Here is a 15,291-nt window from a genome sequence, read left to right on the forward strand (position 1 = left end):
CTCACATTTTGTTGTTGTTACTGATGTTTGCTAAGCACTTACTATGTGTCAGGCACAGTACTAAGCACTGGGGTAGATGCAAGCTAATCAGGTTGGACATAGTCCATGTCCCATATGAGGCTCACAGTCTTAAACCCCATTTCACAGAGGAGGTAAATGAGGGTAGAGAGAAGTTAAGTGACTTGCCCAAGGTCACACAGCAGACAAGTGGCAGAGCCAGGATGAGAACCCAGGTTCTTCTGACTTCCAGGTTCAAGCTCTATCCAATAGGCCACATAGTGCATTCAAAAATAAGGCTACTGACTGAGATTTAATCCATGTTTGTGAGGTCAGGTGAAAGGACCGATGCATGACCACTGGTGCTTTCCACCCTGAAACATATTAAGAGCGTCCTTTTGCTTTGTTGATTGACTTGCTGTTTGCAGTGCCTAGCACTGTTTTTAATTCTGCTTCTTACAATCATGTTCTTCCAAAATCAATCCTACTCTTATTTCTGATACACAGGGCTGGCCTGGGTACTACTTATCTCCCAGTGTTCCGAAGCCATGAGGCATTATCTGAGATGGTGCTTCACTGTAATTTTAAAATATTTCTTTTGCTATCATTGCATATGGCCCCTTTTCCACCCCCTCCCACCACCCCATATCTGTTCACCACACTGCAGCTGCTTGAAAATCCTGCTGTCATTCATTCTCCACATATAGTCCACCCAAAAAGTTGTGTTGTAACGAATACTACTCCTCCAAGAATGGACAAAGTATTACACACTGGGACCAGTTGTTTGTCAAGCTGTCTTGTCATTGGATGCTACGTTTAACACCTCAGCATCACAAATGAAACTGCTTAGGAAGCAGTGGCTTAACAGATTGCTAAATTCAGTTATACGATCCATCATTAATGAATACTTAGTTCAGAACCATTTTCCCCAAACTTGCCTGAACTTAGCAGTCATGGAAATTGACTTGCCCTGTCCCTCATTTCCTGTCAAACCCTTTCACATATTCACTCACCCACACATACAAACATGACTGCCTATGAATCTGGGGAAAATCCAAATGTTGACACCAGGAAATGAGTAATCTGCTGTTCTTTCTTTCTGTGATATCATCCAGGTCCTATTAGTAGGACTTACCTTTCTCTTCTTCTCTTTCCAACCCCAAACTCCAATCCTAGGAAACAGGCAGTCCCAATCTTATCTGTCAGTGAGGGTAAGACTCAGAAATGCCATTTGACAGCAAACTAGGCATCTGAGCAAACCCTCCTTCGAGATGTGATGCTTACTCCAAGGGTGAGAAAAGGTGCCTTTCTTCATTTTCATATTGTATTTCCCCAGGTGCTTATTACAGTAGACACTCAATAATTACTAAGGCAAAGTGTGCAAGAGATTTTCTCTCACTGACACTTATCCACATGGATACACCTCCTCACTATTGGCAACCACTCTTCAAACACAAAGATAGATCTATGTCCTAACATGGCTAGAGTCTTCCATGCTCCTGAATGCTTTACAAATAAAGCTAATTAATAATAATAGGAAATGTACATTTATCGATGAACAATATTACCCAAAAAACCACACTTTCATTAATGCTTTCCATTAGGAAACCATAAGAAAAGGGTAGGGAAGGGGTAAATGTACATTTTGTAAGAGTAACTCAGACGATATGTGTAAGAAATCAGTTTCAATGTCTTGATAGAACTTATATTTATAACTCATCTATCAACAATTCAAGGGCCAAAACACCAGTAAACAGCATTTTCCATACCCTAGTTAAAAAAGCCAAAGGAATAGCACCTATAAGAGTAAAAAAATTACTACTATTGGATCTGGGAAAACACACACACACACACACACATCTGCTCTTCATATTTAAAGATGGTACTCCTGATGAGGAGATTCGATCCATGAATGAGGTTGTCACGGAAAAGACCAATGTGTGACCAAACATTCCATTCTACACCATGTGCAGGTAATGATTGTCCTTGGTTGTGCTGATGCCTCCTATCATTCTCAGGACCTGTCTGTGTTACAGAATCTGTCTTTGGTTACTCATTTTCCCCTAAGCCTCTGCTCAAGGGAGTAACCACTCCTTAAAATAAATGTTATAATAGTAGATGAATCGAACATTCATCCTAATGTTATGATCAGCTGCCAGAAGGAATCATTATGGCTGTCCTGATAGAACTAACCAAATAAATGTGGCATTGTGAAGCACGTACTTTGTGTTAAGCATTGTGATTAGTGCTGGGGTAGATACACTCAGATCAGTCACAGCCCCTGTCCCACAAGCGGTCACAGTCTAAGGGTGAAGGAGAACAGGTATTTAATTCCTATTTGACAGATGAGAAAGCTGAGGCATAAAGAAGTTAAGTGACTTGGCCAAAGTCACACAAGGGGCAAGTATTACTGAAGTGGGAGTAGAAGCCAGGTCTCATTCACAGTCCTGTTCTCTTTCCACTAGGCAACTCTGCTTCTTACTCTACTCCCCACTCCTTGGATGTCAAGGAAGCTAAACATCACATGATTCCACCAAGCATCCTGTTGCCATTGGTGGAGGCAGAATACTGGACTGGGTGGACATAGAAGCGTGGTCTAAGTGGATAAAGCACAGGCCTGGAAGTCAAAAGAACCTGGGTTCTAACCCCGGCTCTTCCACTTTTCTTCCTTCTGACCTTGGGCAAATCACTTAACTTCTCTGTGCCTCAGTTACCTCATTTGTAAAATGGAAATTAAGACTGTGAGCTCCATGTGGGACATGGACTATGACCAATCTGATTAGCTTGTATCCACCCCAGTGCTTAGTATATTGCCTGGCACATAGTAAGTGCTTAACAAATCCCATTAAAAAAATTAGTTTGACACAGAAATGGTATGGCTTATTTTTTTGTGTTCCAATATATGATTCAAATATATGTATTTCTATGAATTTTCTTTAATACAATATATATATATATTTCTTTGGGACCTTGTATTGACAGAGAGTTAAAACAGAAACTGACATTCAGAACTATTAATGCCAATTAGGTTATGAGAATAATCAGAAACTTGTAAATAATCTTAAGTGTAGACACACTCCAACTCATTATCTGGGGTCAGTGTCATAGGAGCCCAGAGTCAGAAAAGAAATAGGCTCAGAGCATTCAGGGAGCCCAGCAGGTTTATCATTAAAAGTCTGTACTTGCTCTAATCTTTAATTCCTGCAGCTACTGGTAATGTGAAAAGAACTTTCACATATTCTGAGGACTCTGTGCGCTCTGTCAAACTTAGAGCCATTTTATACTCCTTACTGGTAATTAAGGCTGAAAGAAACTCAAATGGTTCAGAGTGCAGATTTAGTTTGGATAAGCCTGGAAAAGTTCAGGTGCTTCTCTGAACTATATCAACCCCTTATGTCTACAAAACTGAGCTGGAAAGTCTTTTGAACTGTTTTGCTTTCAAGTTTTCCAGTCGTTCCTGCTCCTGGTCATGCCAGGAAGACTATGTGACTCACCTTATGCACATGTTTGCCTGTGACCACTGCTTTCTAAAATGCATTCCCCAACCCTGACTCTACAAGCTCTGCTCTTTCTGAGGACCAAAGATGCTCTTTGCCCAAAGGAGTAGATATGTGCCACCAACACTGTCCCAGGGATTTCAAAGATTACATTTCCCAGTTTCACAGCATCTGTTCCTAATTATTTTTGGAAACCCACTGTGGGGCAACCAAGGACATTATTTAACTCACTAAATGAATCTGTGTGGTTCCTTCTTTTTCTACTTCTACCAATAACCCAATCACAACTACTGGAACTTAGCATTACAAGGAATGGTGAATGAGGGAAAGAGCCCAATTTCCAAATCTCCCTGTCATCCTGGTCTTCCTTAGCCCTGTAATATGATGCACCGGACTGAGGAAGGAAAGGGATGGGAAGAGATGGGAGCAAAAAAGAGGTTGGAAGGACAAAGAGGCAATGAGATTAGGAGAACGGTCAATTGGGGAGGGATCGGGGAGAAGGCCACAGATCCAAAATGACTTCCATTCCTGTTTGGTGCACCTGAGAGACCTTGAATATGTCTTTGTGGGTGGAGGGTCCTGCCATACCTGTGTCAACTGTCTACCAATTATCTTGCAACCTCCTCAGAAGCAGAGACTTGTGTCAACTGTGAGAAAGAGATGATGTTTGCTTACGGAAAGAAGATGATGAAATAAAAAGAACTCTAATTTACTGTTATTATCAATTTGAATCATCTGAGGAAATCTTTTTCATCAGTTATTAGAATGAATTTGCTTTCGTTTTATTTTTATAAGAATCTGAGAGCAAGGGATCAGAACAAAATTATAGACTTGCTCACATCTTACAGCAAAACTCTTTGGACCTTCAACCTCCATCCCCAACTGTGGAAAACTTAATACAAAAAAGAATATTGCATCTGAAAGTCTAAATGAACAAGGAGGTGAGCAAAGCAGGCATGTAAAACACTCCAAACTGGGCAAAGTATGATGGTGGAACCTGCATGCCCTCTTAGAAACATCTAATTTAAAAAAACTGGACTCCTAACTGTACTCTCATAACCTAGGGACCCAAGCATTTCAAGTGAAACTTAAGTAAATATAACTCATTGTTATTGAAATCACATCACAATAATCCTGGTTTTCAAGGCTACTGATATCCACTGATACAGAGTGTATTACTGTCGTATTAAGGTTGCTTTTACCTAAACAAAGCCCCTGAGATGGATTCTTCCTTTTAAAAACCTGACACGTATAGAAAAAAGAAAAGAAATTTAATGATGCTGTGTTAGCTATTAATTTGCTGCATCTAAAAGGCATAAATATTTCCATACTAACAGATAAATGTCCAAATCAACCAGCACAACTTCCAATATGCTCCCTCTCCTGGGCAAATTTTCATAAACCCCTCAAATTTAATATAGGAATTTAAAGACAAAGGTCAAAAAGGGGGTTTCAGATCATTCTAAATGGTCCTATAGGATTCATCTAACCATTCTGCCGGAGGATAAACAGGTTTCTCATACTGAATGACTTGCTTTTGCAGTTGAAAGGTTGTGTTAGCCTCCTCATGTTGCAGAGACAGAGTGAAGCATTTATTCATTTTCATCTCTTTTACATCTGTTCTTGAGTTTGTTTCAGGCTGGCTTTTTTTTCGTACCATAATTCTGTCTGCCGCCGGCCTCCACATAGAACAACCAGCAATCACTTTGCTTGCCTAGGAAACGCTGCATTTTGAAAACTCACCAGGCACCATTCCTGTCAGCGTTGGAGCAGAGTAGCTGCCCTGTCCAGCAGGGGGGACGTGGGGAGGGTATCCTGGGAGGGTTGTGCTTGCCAAATCACGACCTGAAGAATCAAACCAACAAATCACCATGTGAGCATTCACAACCACTAGACATGTTTTTACATTTCCCTGAACACTCAGAACACAGGCCATGCATTTGTCATAACCGTACTGTGAATACCAAAGTGGGCTTTGTTCCCCCAAGTCTTTGCTCAGCAGGAAGGGAAGACACTTTTCTTCTTTATAAGCTGCCAGCAAGTCAAGATAAAGGGAAATAGCACAAGAAAAAGTGTGCAGCTCTGTACCTTGGCCATGGTTAAAAAAATAATAATAATAATTAAAAAACCTTGAACCTACCATTTCTGGGACAAATTTTAGTATTCTTAATGCTCAGGGTGAAAATGAGATCAAATGTGGTAAAAGAAATTTTTTAACTGTGATGAAGGGAACACATGTATGTGTGCTTTTGGAGTGCATGTGTGGAGGAGGGAGCACTCTCTCCCAATATGTTTTTTTAATAATAATAATAATAATAATAATAATAATAATTGTGGCATTTGTTAAGTGCTTACTATGTGCCAGACACTGTATGAAGCGCTGGGGTAGATACAGATTAATTGGGTTTATTTGCTGGTCTTTACCCAGGATGTTTCTACATCTGGGAATTGTGATTAGTTTACAATACACCCTACCAAGATAGGCGTAGGTGGTATCGTAAAGGGTTGATGTCAGGATTTTCTTGAAATAAAATGAATGATAATAGGACCAACTATCCGGTCCATGGCTCATGAAGATGCAGCAGTGTAGTCTTGGGGGCACTCAGAGAGGAAAGATTCCACACCAGCTCTCCTCTGTATCACCAGGTACCTCCATTCCGACTTGCCTCACACCACCCTGGCAGGACACAGAAAAGCAGCCACAGCCTGGCCCCATCTCCACAACACCTCAGGAAGACTGTGGTGGCCGCTGCTGTAGCGACTGTGAATTCTGAGCTGTGAGCTGCCAGAAATTCTGCTCCTCAAGACACATTACCCTACTGAGCATTTGTTTTTGTCTCTAGGTTATCTTAGTGCTTTTGTTTCATCTCTCCCTGTATCTCTGCCACCAATCCCCTCTCCCCATTATTACTACTAGATTATGAGCCCCTCAGAGACAGGGACTATGTCTAATTCCTACCTGTGTATTCTTTCCCAACACCTAGTACAGTGATCTGCACACAATAAGAACTTAATACTATTACTACTATCTTTACATTATTGCCCTCTCCACACCATCACAACACACCTCTTTGAAGTGAGGTGTGGAGATATCTAAGCAGTGGCAAAGCAGCTGCAACCTTGTTGACATCTGACAACAAGATGTCAACAGGCCCATGTCCTCCCCTTGGCCTGGAATGCCCTCCCTCCACACAACTACCTAGCTAGCTCTCTTCCTCCCTTCAAGGCCCTACTGAGAGCTCACCTCCTCCAGGAGGCCTTCCCAGACTGAGCCCCCTCCTTCCTCTCCCCCTCGTCCCCCTCTCCATCCCCCCGTCTTACCTCCTTCTCTTCCCCACAGCACCTGTATATATGTATATGTGTTTGTACATATTCATTACTCTATTTATTTATTTATTTTACTTGTACATATCTATTCTATTTATTTTATTTTGTTCGTATGTTTGGTTTTGTTCTCTGTCTCCCCCTTCTAGACTGTGAGCCCACTGTTGGGTAGGGACTGTCTCTATATGTTGCCAACTTGTACTTCCCAAGCGCTTAGTACAGTGCTCTGCACACAGTAAGCGCTCAATAAATACGATTGATTGATTGATGAAGTAGAGGACACATTCTACCCAACTGAAGTACCGCAGTGACGTCTCTAGGCTAACCTAAAATGGCAATGCCACCTAGTATTTTTGCCACAATTTTCCCCACAGAGCACAAAAACACTTGACATATTCTTCAATCAATTTCCATACCATTCTTCAGGAAATGGAGGGGGCATATACCAATCACTCTACCTATTTTACAGTTGATAAAGCTAAAGCACTGAGAAGAGAAGCGACCTGATGAATGTCATAACACATCACTGTCAGCATTAGCTCTTTTAGTGTATTGTCAAATTTCTGAATTGCACCATATCTTCGAGGCACAAACAACCCAGTATATTACTCACCCCCCTTCAAAGCCTTATTGAAGGCACATCTCCTGCAAGAGGCCTTACCAGACAAAGCATTCCCTTTCCTCTTTTCCCTTCTGTGTTGCCCTGACTTTCTCCCTTTGTTCTTCCCCCCTCCCAGCCCCACAGCACTTATGTACACATCTGTAATTTATTTATCTGTATTGATGTCTGTCTCCCCTCCACTAGTCTGTAAATTCATTGTGGTCAAGGACTCTGTTTATTGTTGGATTGTACTCTTCCAGGAGCTTAATACAGTGCTCTGCACACAGTAAGTGCTCAATAAATGATTGATTGAATGAATGAAATAATAAACTAAAATGGCATTCAGACCCAACAAGCAAATACATGGGGTGATATTTTATTAGACACTAAAGAATTTACAGAAATTTGGAAGAAGAGAATGGAATGGTGGGGACATAGATAGGTAAGGACTTACATAATAAAATATGCCCAAAATTATTATGGGTGGTTGTGCATGTGAAAGTACCAAGATGACAGTAGGATAAAAAATGAATGAGAGATGGTCTCCTGGAAGAAGTGGGATTCTAGGAGGGATCTGAAGATGAGAAAAACTGTGATCTGGCAGACCTGAAAGGGGAAAGCACAAATTGGCTTGTGACAAAGGTTGAGGAGTACGGTTGTCCCACATTAGCTTTTCTGAAATCCGGTCACAGTACACTTGATGTCACCTTGAATATGTCTATTTCTGTTTTCTTCAAAGCTCATTAACATATGCATTTTTCATGTACGCTTTTGTCAATCAATCGATCTTATTTATGGAACACTTACTGTATGCAGAATACTGTACTAAGTGCTTGGGAAGAATCACAGTGCTTAGAGAAGCAGTGTAGCTCAGTGGCAAGAGCACGGGCTTGGGAGTCAGAGGTCACGGGTTCTAATCCCGGCTCTGCCACTTGTCAGCTGTGTGACTTTGGGCAAGTCACTTACATTCTCTGTGCCTGTTACCTCATCTGTAAAATGGGGACGAAGACTGTGAGCCCCACGTGGGACAACCTGATTACCTTGTATCTCCCCCTGCGCTTAGAACAGTGCTTGGCACATAGTAAGCGCTTAACAAATGCCATTATTATTATTATTATTATTATTGGGAGAGTACAGTACAACAGAATTGGTAGATACATTCCCTGCCCACATCAGCTTACAGTCTAGAGTGGGGAGACAAATAGGGGGAATGGCAGAGTATAACAAGACTTGTGCTATGGGGCTGAGGGTTGAGTGGAGGACAAGTGCTAAAACGGTACAGATCCAAATGCATAGGTGAAGCAGAAGGTAGAGCAAGTAGGGGAAATGACAGCTTAGTCAGGGAAGGCCTCTTTTTGCTCTATTGAAAAGTATGGCAGCAGGGAAAACCGCAGAAATAATCAAGTACGGAATTTCTTACCAAATATTATTTCAACCATGAAAACCAGAGCTGAGAATAGGCAAAGAGAACTGCATAGCCAAATGTCTCTATTCAGAAAACCAGGAAGAGGCTATTGCAGGGAGTCATAAGACAGTGAGGAGAATCAGTAGAAACAGATTGGCTTAGCCAAAGGGCGAGTTGATCTCTTTTGGAACAGAAAGCTGAAACTGCTGATGAAAAGGAGGCTAGGATCTGACAGGTAAAGGCAAATGAATATCAACCAGAAGGGTAAAGTGAATTCCTTTGTCTCCTCCCAAGACAGCAGGGAAGGAAAGTCCCCAGAAAGCTTGTACCATGAAGCTAGGCCAACCAGAGACCAGGAAGGAATGAGTGTTCACCTAGGATTTAGGCACAGTTAAGCGAAGGCTTTCTTCTTTTGTACTGGGAAGTTCGAGCTAAAAAACCGAATTCTCAATAAAATATTGCCCTTGACATTCCATCCATTTTAAGAGGCTGACCCATTCGTATCTTACACCAACAAATTCACATAAATTATGTAAAAATACATTCTCTAAGGCATTCTCTCTGTCCCTTAGTCTTTGGGGGCACATCCCATGACTGTTCGTAATTTCCAATGCATGTAATTCTGGTGATTGTTCTGAGCACTTAGCAACAGTTGAAAGGGTATCAGAAGATTCTTCAGGGGAATTTGATGTAGCTTGGTGAAAAATGCATTTCAGGCACTAGTGACCAGGAACGATTCATGTGATCGGATTTGCAAAATGGATAAAGGGAACATTATAACTTTGGGAAAAATTCTCAAAATACTAGGCAAGACAGAAAGGAAAAAAAGAAAAAAAAAACCTATCAAAATGGATAGATATCAAAGTAGTTACAGCAGTCTGGAAGTGACTCGCAGAATTCTGTGGTTATTTTTTTAAAAGGAAAATAAAGAAAACTCCCACAGTATTCACAACATAAAATTGAAACCATCTTCCACCTAAAGGACCTTTCAGCATTAAGAACCCCCAAAATACTAATTTAGGTATCCAGAAATATTGCCTCCCTCTCCTACCTCTCTAAACACAGTCTCTGTCTTCACTAGACCTATTGACCTGGGATATGTATATCTCTGCTTCACCCCCATACTGCTTTAAATCCACCCTTCACCACCCTACTCCCACATTATCAAGCCTCTGGGCCAGGATATATTTTTGGGGATGCCTCCTCAAGTTCCTTCAGGATCTAAAGCAGAATTTAAGCTTCCTCTGCTCCACTGCAGACACAATCTCTGGGTTGGAGGGGTTATATTCTACTCAGACACCCAGGTTGCAGTAGAGATTCCACGTTGGGGCCTGAGAAGGGAATCAATGGAGGGTTTCCCCAAACTTTCAACAGCATCCTGTATGTTCTCTAGGCATTACAGAGAAACTCTTGCCATGCTTGCCACAGTCCCCTTCATGCTTGTCTCACGTGAGAGGCATAACTGCACTTGCCCTGTGCACATTGGTGTGAGCCCAAGAAAGGTGGTGACCCCTATACAATTTTATGTCTATAAAAGACCCTTCCATCCCAAAGAGTGCTGAAGCTCTTTACAAATGATACATGATTATATACAACAATTGCTTGGCCCATGACTGAAATTCAGTCATTTCCATGTTAAGTAGGGTCTTTCCTATCTGGAAAAGTAATGCTATCAATTTTTATAAAGTTAATCCAGGTGCCCTAATTTGCATTCCATTTTCTTATACTTGCATGTAGAAATCAGGTGGCCCTATCCTCGAGGATGTAAGAAAATAAAATTAATTCATTTATGCCTTTTATAATATGCAAAGTACAACATTCAGGACTTGACACCCTGAAAAAACAGATTTTTCAGCCACAGGTGGAAGGTGTAGATCTTTCATCTATCTACTGACCAGCATGGCCTAGTGGAAAGAGCAGGGGCCTGGCAGTCGGTGGACCTGGGTTCCAATCCCAGACTCATCACTTGCCTGCTGTGTGACCTTGGGTAAGTCATTTAAATTTTCTGCCCCTCAGTCCCCTCATCTATAAAGTGGGATTCAACACCTGTTCACCCTCCTACTTAGCTCGTGCATCCCATGTGGGGCAAGACCTGTGTCCAACGTGATTATCTTTTATCTTCCCCACTGCTAATCAGAGTGTGTGGCACATTGTAAGCGCTTAACAAAGACTACAAATGTTTTGTTTTGTTTAATGGTATTTGTTAAGTGTTTACAATGTGCCAGGCACTGTACTAAGCACTGGGGTAGATACAAGCAAATTAGGTTGGACAAAACCCCTGTCCCACATGGGGCTCACAACGAATCTCCATTTTACAGATGAGGTAACTGAGGCACAGAGAAGTTACGTGACTTAGCTTTCTCTTCAGAACTTGTTAGGACAAGATAAGATGGCAGCTTGATAGCTACTGTGGAAGTTGATGACTAAAAGTACAATGATTTTCCAACATAAGACGGTTGTTTTGAATGGGTCACTTTAGTTCCCTTACTCCCTCTCCCTTCTCTGTCACCTATGCACTTGGATCTGTACCATTTAGGCACTTGATAGTCACCCCACCCTCAGCCCCATAGCAAACTAGCTCACTTCCCCCCATCTAAGCCCTACTGAGAGCTCACCTCCTCCAGGAGGCCTTCCCAGACTGAGCCCCCCCCTTTTCCTCTGCTCCTCCTCCCCTCCCCATCACCCCTACTCCCTCCCTCTGCTCTACCCCCCTCCCTGCCCCACAGCACTTGTGTATATGTACATATGTATTATTCTATTTATTTCATTAATGATGTGTACATATCTATAATTCTATTTATTTATATTGATCCTATTGATGCCTGTCTACTTGTTTTGTTTTGTTGTCTGTCTCCCCCCTTCTAGACTGTGAGCCCGTTGTTGGGTAGGGATCGTCTCTATCTGTTGCTGAATTGTACTTTCCAAGCGCTTAGTACAGTGCTCTGCACACAGTAAACGCTCAATAAACACGATTGAATGAATGAATGAATGATGAATGAATGGATGTACGTATCCATAGTTTATATTCGTGTTTGTGAGCTCCTTAAGGGTGGGAAACATGTCTACCATTTCTGTCATATTGCACTCTCCCAAGTATTCAGTGCAGTGCTCGACACACAGTAAGCACTCAATAAATACCACTGAAGGATCAATTCAACCCCAGTCCTCAAACGGTGATCCCGTAATTGTCATCATCACCAATAGGATTTATTGAGTGCTCACTGTGTGCCGAGCAGTGTACTCAGCACTTCGGAGAGTACGATACAACAAAATTGGCAGAAACAGTCCCTTGTCCACCATGAGCTTACAGTCTAGAAGATGAGCTCTGATTGAATTCTACATTTAGATGGACTCAAGAAGCAGCTGGGTTCTAATCCCGGCTCTGCCACTTGTTTGCTGAGACCTTGGGCAAGTCATCCCGGCTCCGCCAATTGTCAGCTGTGGGACCTTGGGCAAGTCACTTATCTTCTCTGTGCCTCAGTTCCCTCATCTGTAAAATGGGGATTAAGACTGTGAGCCCCACGTGGGACAACCTGATCACCTTGTATCCCCCCAGCGCTTAGAACAGTGCTTCGCACATAGTAAGTGCTTAACAAATGCCATCATCATTATTACTATTATTAAAAGGTAGGAGAAGAACCAGAAGAGTGTCTTGTCAGCAAATGAGACATATATTAGCAGTCCAAGGAGAAGAACGTTGTAAATCCCTTCCCTCAGGGAGCTTACAATCAAGCAAGAGAGACTGGAGACTGACCATAAAACAATTTATAGCCAGAACAAGAAAAGGGGGAAAATGGATTTGTAGATGATTAAGTGCTCAAATATTGGGTGATAAAAAGTAATATATACAAAAGTTCTACAGATGGAAGTGAGTATATAAGAGCTTGTTGGCTCAGAAGTGCTGAGGTGGTATTTGGGGGAGATATGACCCAGGGAGAAAAAATATTAATTAAGGACAGTCTCCTAAAGGAGATTTGACTTCCAAAGGTCTTTGAAGGTGGGGAGAGCTGCGGTCTGATAAATTTGAAGTTGGAGGACACTCTAGACAGGAGGAAAGCCATAAGCCAAGGGTCGGAGGTGGGGGAGGTGAGAAGGAGGCACATTCAGTAGGTTAGATTGAGAAGAATGAAAAGGGTGTGTTGGAATGTAGTGGGAGAAAAAAGTGGTTAGATAAGAGGGAGAGACCTGATGGATGGACAAAGTCAAAGTAAGGAGTTTCTGCTTGATGCAGAATGAGTGGGTAATCTCAAAGGTTTCTGAAGAATGAGGAATGTGCAAAGAGTAAAGTTTTAGAAAACAGAGTGAAGTACGAACAGGAGAGGGGCTAGGCTGGAGGCGGGAAAACAAGTGAGCAGGCTGATACATTAGTCAAGCTGGGTGGACTAGTGCGGTGGCTGTTTAGATCAAAAGGAAGGGGTGGATATGGGAAATGATGTAGAGGAAAAGTGCACAAGATTTAGTAACAGACTGAATATCCAAGTTGAAAGAGGGAGGAGTCAAGAATAACGTCAATGCTATGAGCTTCAATGACAGGAAAGATGGTGGTGTTGTCAATTGTGATGGGAAGGTTTGGGAGGGAAGATGAGAAATTCAGTTTCAGACATATTGATCAGGGAGGAAGGAGTCGGCGGAGAGTGAGAGGCTGAAGGAGGCATTAAGGGAGGGGAGAAGAGTGGGAGGGGAGAGGAAATGGAGTCAGAGTTGACCGAAATCTCTTCTCGAGAGACAGCTGGGAAGAAGAGGAGGAACTGATTATAGCTTAGTGAGAAGGTGAAAGAGGAACCATGGAACGTTCATGCCCAGTGCTTTCTAGTTTAACAATAAAGTAGTTGGCAAGACAATCAGGCGTACTTTGGAAGGGTAGTGGGGTCACTGGAGGCTTCGGGAAGGAGTAAAAAAGAATAAAGGATGTTGGAGGAAGGAGATGTTCACTAATAATAATTTTATGTGAAACAGAACTGGTCTATCTGCTTAGACGTTTGTTTTACAATACTGATGCCTCTATTGGTTTCAAAAACTCGAGGGTTTCTATAGATGGTATGTTATCATTGGCCTAATAGTAAATTATTCCGTATAGCTATATGTAGGGACTTGGAGGCCCTTAGCAAGGTTATGCTTTAAATCATCCTACCGATCAAACATGACCTTCCTACAGGCATATGCTGTTAGTAACTGCCTGCCACATTGCTAATGTTTTGACTAAATGTCTTTTCTGAAGGTCTAAGTGATACAAAGGTGAAAACGAGTTTGCCTTAGGTGTACGTTTCTAAAATTGCATAATTCTCTCCCTAAAAGTTACAAAGCTCTTAACATGGCAACAGACAAGCAGTGAATTTGATCTGGGCTAAGAAAAAGACCTAGAGGTGGTGGCGGGAATGGCAGCCCTCATGGAGTCGATCCAGAAAGGAATCGTGCCATCTGGCATCTTCATCGTGGGGATGAAGACTGTGAACCTCCCGGGGGACAACCTGATCACCTTGTAACCTCCCCAGCGCTTAGAACAGTGCTTTGCACATAGTAAGCGCTTAATAAATGCCATCATTGTTATTATTATTATTATTGTAAGAAGTGCTTCTGTCATGGGTTTAAATCCCAGCTCTGCCACTTGTCAGCTGTGTGACTTTGGGCCAGTCACTTCACTTCTCTGGGCCTCAGTTCCCTCATCTGTAAAATGGGGATGAAGACTGTGACCCCCCCCCCCCCCCCCCCCCCGCGGGCCAACCTGATCACCTTGTAACCTCCCCAGTGCTTAGAACAGTGCTTTACACATAGTAAGCGCTTAATAAATGCCATTATTATTATTATTATTATCCGCCCCCGCCCCCCAGCCCTTACTTTCTGCTGGGTCTTTGGTCACCCGCAGCCACAGCCCTGCCTCTCATCTTTTACTCCACCCCGACTCTGGCATCTGCTTCAGTGGCTGGCCACTCCCGTTCCTCCACAGCCATCACCACCAGCCCTACCCCACCAGTCCCGCTCCCAGAAATGGGCTGCTGGCATTTTGGCTAGAATTCGTATTTTACTTTCAACACCATAGTCAAGCAACAGCTCAACAATAACTTAACTGAGGTGCTGGAAACACCAACTTGGCTTTCCTAAGGCAAGAGAATTTTCAGCACCAAGGACAATATATGTTTCAATTAAAACTCTCAGGACCCAAGAATGGAATAGGACATGAGTGAAATTCAAGGATTCATGTGTGGTAGAAGATGGAAGAGGAAACCAATTGATTTTAGGGAACCTTCTGTAGTTCATTAAAATATGTGTCAGCACCACTGTACCACAGTGGAGACCACCTGCCAAATTCCTGTGAATACCCCCAGACTCTTGTGCACTTGGTTCTTAAACATGACATGATCCTACATCATCACAAGCCAACGTCAAAAATACTAAAGTTCCTGCAATTATGTGATTTATATTCCTTTAAAGAAGGCACAAGGGTTAGATTTGGGCAAATTTTGATGTGG

General features: G+C 42.3%; 1 protein-coding gene across 2 annotated transcripts in view; it reads right to left on the reverse strand.

Moving 5' to 3' along the window:
* Positions 1-15,291, reverse strand: part of PAX5 (paired box 5) — a 262,740-nt gene that overhangs the window by 59,680 nt on the left and 187,769 nt on the right. For both annotated transcript variants that reach the window (XM_038769884.1, XM_038769883.1), the window contains one exon: positions 5,238-5,339. In XM_038769884.1, the coding sequence (XP_038625812.1) occupies positions 5,238-5,339 (102 nt within the window). The remainder of the gene's footprint in view (positions 1-5,237; positions 5,340-15,291) is intronic.

Source organism: Tachyglossus aculeatus, chromosome X4 (assembly GCF_015852505.1).
Source record: "Tachyglossus aculeatus isolate mTacAcu1 chromosome X4, mTacAcu1.pri, whole genome shotgun sequence".
Classification (NCBI taxonomy): domain Eukaryota; kingdom Metazoa; phylum Chordata; class Mammalia; order Monotremata; family Tachyglossidae; genus Tachyglossus; species Tachyglossus aculeatus.